Here is a 7,822-nt window from a genome sequence, read left to right on the forward strand (position 1 = left end):
ACCTTATCCACCCCTTATCGCGGCGATCAATTATTGCAAAAACTTAACTTCCCAATATAGACTCGACTCGTTAAGCATTCAGCAAACAGAGAGAAATAATTCTTTCGCGCAAACTGTCCAAGTTGGGGGAGCAAGAACTTGGCTCTATCCACCGTTGATAATTATTAATTCACGCGATAAGCGTTTTATAATGCAACTCACCGTTATTAATCGCGGCGAGAGCGACGGCGCCGAGCAGCCATGCAGCCACGCTGATGGCGGACATCTTCGTTTCCCTCGTTGCAAGTTTCACCTCACATAATACGTGCCGGTTGGACGTTGGGACGAGCTGGAAAGGAGAGCAGACACATTGTATTAAAACCGTGTACGTGCAGCGTACCTAAGATATTGCACGCTCGCCTCATGCGTTCGTAATCTTTGCAAGAGGCACCGTTTTACTAATATCAAGCTGGATACAAACGTGATATATGCGCCTCTCCGCACGAGTAATAAACTAATTTTTCACTTAACGCTAGATTTATGCCCGCCCGTTAAAACTGTAACGTGGAAAAGTATCGCTGACAGATTTCTTTATCCGTCTTTCCATACGCGTTTTAAAAATACATTCTTTCGAATATGCTCGGTAAAAAGATACAACGAAGAAATGTTTGTTTCTTTGCACAGTGTAATAAATACTTGTTCGAACAGCTTGAAAGAAAAATCATTCGCATTGCAAAAAAGGTAAATTACTCAGTTTTGGAGATAATTATAAGGAAAGAGTTTTGTTTTTAGTTCAGTTTGAATTTTTACAACTTTATTTCTTCAGGGATAAAGATGAATAATATCGAGAGAAAAAAAAAGCCAAACTGTTCCACCGAATTTTTCTATCGGCTTGAAAAAACAGCTTGAACAACCAATTTTAACGAACACTCGGAAATGAATCTCGCTCGATAACGAAGTAGGTCACAAGTTTACGCAAACTTTATTACTCTCAAGTTTTATATTCATCTTGGGAGCGCGCCACGCATCACGTATCAAGGTGTATTAATATACGGAGCGACAAAATATCGCAAAGGTGTTGTCTCGATCGATAAAACGATAGCCGTTCTTCAAAGATAGCAACAACCCATCGTGCAACGTAATCGCTCGACGTCAACATCCCCTTGAAAACTTTCCTCCAAATCCCTCGAGAAAAATTCCACGAAACAAACGGATTAAAAATCGTTCCATCCTAAATATCACTATCCTTCTTGCAACTTCCTTCAACCCCCTAACTGTCCGCAAAAAGGCCTGCCAGGGTTCTCACCTGGCGTCTCTCTGGCTCCTGCCGACTCTCCACCCTCGCGGTCCATTTATTCGAAAAACACGCGTGAAATTCCTTTGACAGGGTGCAGCGAGGTGCAGAGAGTTAGAAATAGCATGGGGGAGGCGCGAGGAGAGGAAATGTTAGGGAAGAGGAAAAAATAGAAACATGGAATTAGGAAAAGGGAAACAAATAACGGGGAGAAGTGGTAACGCGAGAAAGGAAGGAGACAGACTCGAGAAAGAGAGAGAGAGAGGAGAGGGAAAAAGGGTGAAGCTATCACTCTATCCGTCTACTTTCCTGCGCGCAACTCAACCAACCCTTCAGATGCACGTTTCCCGCTAGTTCTCGCTACCTCCTTTCATCCGGCCTCGCTTTTACTTTATGCGCCAGTTGTACGTGGACTTTATATCGTCGCGCATATGAGACCGTCGCGTGATTCGTTTGCTCAAAATTTCTTTGTCTTTTTTTTTTCTCTGATCGATTATTGATCGCGTTGTCTGTCGAAGAAAAGTGAAATTGCCGCGTCAAGATGGATTAAAAGTTTTAGCGGAGAGAAGAAGAAGAAGAAGAAGAAGAAGAGGAATTAGAAAGAATATTTATTAAAGAAACATGGGAGAGGATGAAGATCGTAACGATATTAATCTGGACAAGCTTGGCAAGGATTTCGATAGCAATCTTGCTCGGTATTAACTTAAATCTTGTTTCCAAGCATCTGTATCTAGCTTCGGCTAGGCGGGACTTATTGTTAACTAAAGTTTACTTTCCTAAACAATTGAATTGCACGAGAAACATACAAACTTTACCAATGTCTTCGTGTACATACTTAAGTATTCTGCAAACGGATATTAACTTGATTCGCGTGTATAAATGTAAATCAGGTTGTTTTAATTGAAAAATAGCGATGAGGATATAAACGGCCATTGATATTTTTAACAATTAATCTATCATTTTCAGGTTGTACAAAAGCTGAATGGGATCGCGTAAAGAAAAGTATAACGCAGAAGAATTCTTATTAAATTCCTGAACGTTTAATTCTTTCTAAATACCGATAAAGCTTCCTTTCCGATAAACGAGGAGAAATAAGAATAAACCATTCTATTCGTCTCGATCGTCTATAAAAACTGTCAAAAAAATCGAAATACATTTTAAAAATCTTTTATTTGTTTGTATTTAACCTACCTCGTTATAAATAATAAGCCACGAGAAATAAAACAAAACTTCGAAAACAAGGTTACACAGTTTCCACAAGAACGTGATCTATGATCTCGCGCGTGCCCCTCGTATTTATCACGGCCGGCCAATGTTAAAAGTGTGGAAAAGCCCTGCCTGAATGAATGCCTTCATATTTTGGTCAGTCGCGGAAATAACGATAGCCGTCTCCCGATTTTTTAACGAATTCATTCTCGCGCGCGAAAAGCAAAGAAGCAGGCGAGAAGGAGCGGGTGAAGATAGGCGGAAGGAGGGGCGCGATCCCTTTGCCAAAAGCAGGAAATAAAGTAGGAGAAGTATCTATCTGCTCTTACTTGGATAAACTGCGGGTTACACATAGCCGGTTCCACTTGCTGCGCTCGTAATAAATCAAGAAAACCCCATTTAAAGAGGAGGAAATGGAAGGGAAAGATCGGAACGTGTACACAATCGTGTAATAGTATTATTTTATCCCCCTCCCCCCTTTTTTCCCACTATCGATATATCGCGCGGATATCTCTCGGGCGAAATAATTGAATTGTAACGCGCTAATTGCGCCCACGCAAATGGAATTTCGCGAAAAAAAACATGGATCAACAAGCAATTTTATTAGGGACATTTTTTTATATCGATAAAAATTGATCGTGATCAATTAAATGGAAGACTGATCGAAACGCTCATATCCGGTTTAAAAATTTCATAAAAATTCGTAAATTTAATTTTTAATATTATTTCTAACTATTTTTTAAATCGATCGAAGAAAACGCGGATGCAGAGGAAGCCTGTCTTCCTTTTCCGTTTTGTCGCGCATAAAGAACGGAATTAAATTATTAAGGGAAGATTTTAATTCGAGATATCCTTGATTTCAAGTTGGAAAGAAAATAATGCTCGTCACGATGACAAAAGATGCAGATTTCGCATCCGGTGTATTTTCGTGATAATGATATCAACCATAATTTAACCAGTATGCACGGAGAGCATGAAGTAACATCAGCAAAAATAATAACGGTGTTCCCTAGAATATGAAACCATTTCCCTCCGTAATTTTTACTTTCTCTCTACCCGCGCAAAATATTCCATGCCATCTCCCGCTCTTTTCACTTTTTTTTTTTATCCTATCCTTCATATCGCGGCCAAACTTTTTGATCCTGCGTTTTAAAATTCATTAGCGTCAGTCGGCGAAAAAGTAAACGTGTAATTTTTGTAATTTCATTCGTTGCACGAAAAAGCGTGTAAAGCATGAAAAAGAGGGGAGATACGTATTGCAAAAACGTATTATATTAATTCTCGATGGATAGGAGGGCGAGGTCAAAAATGGAGGGCGCAGTTCTTTCGAACAGTCGTAATTCATTGGCCGAAGCGTTGGCCGTTTATTTAAAACTTTCCGTTCTCTGTCTTTGATCTGTCGATGAGGCTCGACTGGAAACTAAGGGATAAAATTGTTAAAAAGGTAAACGAGTGAAATTGATCATTTCTGTGAAAATGATTTTTAATCTGGAAATTAATACGGTTGCTTGGAACGGACTATTACTCTTTTTCATCGAAGTAAATATTCGCGTCTCTTTCATTATATAAACCTTTGAATTAACTTTGTAATCGCGTTTCTTTTACGCTTCATTAACTTTTACGAAAGAATTCTGCTTTCTCCCTTTCATTGTTTACTTGAAAATCACATGGATACAGAAATGATAATTTTTGTCCCACTCTACTCTACTCTAAAAAATGATGTAACCAAATTTGCCAAATAATTCGACGTGCAAAATAGATAGTAGTATTTTTTTTAAAATTCGAAGCCCCCTTGTAAATTTTTAAAAAAATATTATACGTGTTAAAAATCCAATCTTGAAACTTCAAATTTATTACGTTTCTTGATAAATGTTCACTGAATCCATCGAAAGAAAAATCAAACGATAATTCGTAACACGTGTTATCTCAAGACTAGTACGTCGACAAATCGCGTCTCACCATTTATAATTTCAATACCAAGAAAACCTCGATTATAAAACACATTCGGGATAAAAAAAAAAAGAGAAAAAAATAAGAAGAATTTCGCGAAATTGCCCGTCTGCGTGAAACGTATGCAACTTTTTCAGGACATTTCCATAATTTAAAACGGAAAGTTAAATTACCTTAGCGCAGACTGAGCAAACAGCCAGCATAATTTAGCCATTCGTTGCTTTTCTAAGCAAAAAAGAACAGACGCGATATTCGTAATTACCGCGCAGTAATTTGGCGCTTTTCGCAAAGAATCGTAAGATCATCTGGCTCATTTTTGGTTTTTCAGATGCGTGAACAAACAATAGGAACGCGGGTAATACTCTAAACGGGCGATTTGCCACCACGAATCGACAGTTTGCCAGCTAATCTGTCGAATAAACGCGAACGCGCGTAATGCGCTTGTCCGGGTGACCATCGTGCGAAAGATAACGCTAAAACAGGATCGTTTTAATTTTATCAAACGAGCGATACCGCAAATTCCGCCGCGAAATCGCGCAAAAACAAATTTCCGTGTCGAGCCCCCTCGTTCCACGCAATTATTACTAATCCCATCGAATTGGCAATTCATCATTCCTTCCTTTATGGACAAAAACATTCTCTCTCTTCTTCACACTGATTTTCACCAACGTGCGTTATTGAATCTCGTGTATTTAGCGTTTATTAGATACCATAATTCTATAAATTTATCGTCAATTACGTGTACGAAACGTGTCATTCGATCGAAGCTTCGATTTGTCGTTTTACTTTAATTTATGATACGATATAATTCGAAATTTGCGATTTAATCAAGACTGATTCAAGCCTAAAGTAAATTTAATAAATCGTGACGTACGAATATTTTAACGTGTAGAAGAATGAAATATAGAACTAAGTATAATCGATCGTGTATGCGTTACCGTACGCCTTCTGTTTGACAGAAAACGAACGACCATTATCCAAACCAATCATTATACTAATCGATCATTTGTAATAACTCGTGTAACGTTAAAGCACCGATGCCAATCTAGCCGCAAATAAAGAGACAATGGTTGTTTACCTTGATCGCGCGCATGCAAAACTCTAAAGTAAAACGTTTCAATGGGGAGAACGTCATTTGTATGATTGAACGCATTACACATTGTCGAGAAGTAGCCGCGCGATATGTAGGTTGATCTGTTAATAGTATTAATCAGATATACGAGTTCACGTTCTGTGAAAATGTGGCACGACACGAGCAATTTTAACAATGCCATGTGTTAAATAATATATTGCAAATAAAATTACGTATATAGTATGCGGATAGCATGCCATGGAAAATAGGAATGATTTGCTATCCAAGTTGCTATGCAAAGAAACTTTCAATAAAGTTCACGAGTTTGCACTTTTATCCTTTATCTTTACTTTAAATTTGAAATATCAGCCGGGAAACATTGAAAAACTCGATCGAATCGTCGATGCAATCGAAGCGAAAAGAAATTGGCAATGAATGTTTCCCCATCGATTCACTGGCATGGAACTTTATTGAAGAGAAAAATGCGGTAGTTCGTCTTACCTATTGCCGTTGCTATGCCGTTTTCATCGCTCCGTCGTAGCTACGTCACAGGCTGAAAAGGCTGCTCACTTTTTTCCCATTTTTTTTCTCACTTATCCTTCTATGATTATGTCCTCTTCTTCCGCACGCAACACAATTTCTCACTCGCGAAAAAGCGTTTAACGAAAATCTGATCGAACTCTCTTGTTAAGCCGCCGCACACGCGAATTCAACCACAGAAAACACATCGATACTGTTTTTTCTTCTATCCTTTCCACGATCAATATATCGAATCGTTCGAGCGAAAAACACTCCCGTCAATTTTATTGTCGCACGATACCCGTTGATTTTTTATAGGTTATACTATTATCTTCTTCGCACTATGGCCGTGTCACGATCTTGCTTCTCCTCTCGCTGTCTTTACCCGTCGTTAATTAATTTTAGACACAAGCACGACAATGGAGAATCTCAGGGGTATTTTAATTAAAACTGAAAACTGAACAGCGCACTTGACCTTCCTCACGAGAGATTTAATTGAAACTCTTTCGATAACGACCCATGACGGTTACGCGTACGTGCGTCGATTAACTGTACACTCGTGTTTCGCATATTCGACGTTCTTTCACGAACATTTCAATTCTCGCATTGTTTCGATCCTATCGATAGATCGATTGCAGCGCACCTTCGATTCTCGATTGCACATCAACGCTACGGTGGTTATTACGCGAAATAAAAATTCAAATCTAACGGATATTGCTTGTGAATATGCGTTCTAACAATTATTTCCACGTAATAACATTTTCCAACAGTGTTATAGATATCGACAAACGTATCCCTCAACCTTCCAAGTTTCGATACATATTTTATTTTTATTATTAACACTGTACTCGCTCTCTTGTGACACTCGAGGGAATACGTCCTTCAATCGTATATATATATTTTATTTTTACGAAGACACGAAACTCAACTCGACCTCGTACACATAAAATATAAGTGAGTTAACACGAACACTTGCACATGAAATTCGAAGGAACGTGTCAATCGCGAACAAAAAACGTTCGAAACTAGAGATTAAACGATCCTTTCTCACTTCGTATCGCGAATCACCGATCACGTGATTAGTGTCATTTCACGTTAATTATCGCGTTTATTATCGATTATTTATCACGAGAAAACCGTTACGATGTCGAAACAAACAATTCTTACGAATAATTCTTACGCGCGTGTATACGTGTACGTACGTGTACGTGACGGTTACGAAATAAGATCCGACCGTGTCGCGGTACGATAGCAAACTGACGTCCTGACGGGTTGCAGCGCCCCAACGACGGTCGTCCGGTGAACCATCTACCACCGTTCCACCGCAGGGGACCCGCCACCCCCTCGCCTTACTATCCCTTCCATCCTTGCCCCACTACCTGAAGCTTCTAATCGCAGGCAGACTGTTGTACCATGCACGTGAAAGTTTTGAAGTTTCTTTTTTTGGATCACGTTCTTCTCTAAGATTTAAATCAAAAGCGTGCAAAGACGAAGTAAAATATAGTAAGTACTATTAATTTTTTGTCTCTTTCTTTCTCTCGATAATATTTCAAAGATTAATAATATTAAGAAAATTTATTTGAAATTTTGCGTTTCTATTATCGACATTAGCAATATCGATAAGTTAGAATAGTTCAAAATCAAATGTGATATTTTTATAGATACTGATATTCGACTTTTTATATTTAGAATAAAATTACATTCTTATTCGTTATATATTTATCTATTTGAAAATAAAAATTTCAATTTCGTGGAAATTATGCTTTGTGTATGTGAATAAATTATTGATCGCGCATAATATA

General features: G+C 38.4%; 1 protein-coding gene across 4 annotated transcripts in view; it reads right to left on the reverse strand.

Annotated features, from left to right (window-relative positions):
• Positions 1 to 7,281, reverse strand: part of LOC100871326 (zwei Ig domain protein zig-8) — a 396,962-nt gene extending 389,681 nt beyond the window's left edge. For 2 of the 4 annotated variants that reach the window (XM_012483498.3, XM_012483490.3), the window contains exons 1-2: positions 6,003 to 7,275; positions 202 to 328 (exon numbers count right to left, since the gene is read on the reverse strand). In XM_012483498.3, coding sequence (XP_012338952.1) covers positions 202 to 265 — 64 coding nt within the window. In that variant the 5' untranslated portion in view covers positions 266 to 328; positions 6,003 to 7,275. Of the gene's footprint in view, positions 1 to 201; positions 329 to 6,002 lie in introns of all 4 variants that reach the window. The other 2 variants (XM_003689721.4, XM_012483488.3) reach the window with 2 other exon arrangements.
• Positions 7,282 to 7,822: the final 541 nt, after the last annotated feature.

Source organism: Apis florea, unplaced genomic scaffold (genome assembly GCF_048593485.1).
Source record: "Apis florea isolate Af1SG1 unplaced genomic scaffold, ASM4859348v1 contig_2190_pilon, whole genome shotgun sequence".
NCBI classification, from domain to species: Eukaryota; Metazoa; Arthropoda; class Insecta; order Hymenoptera; family Apidae; genus Apis; species Apis florea.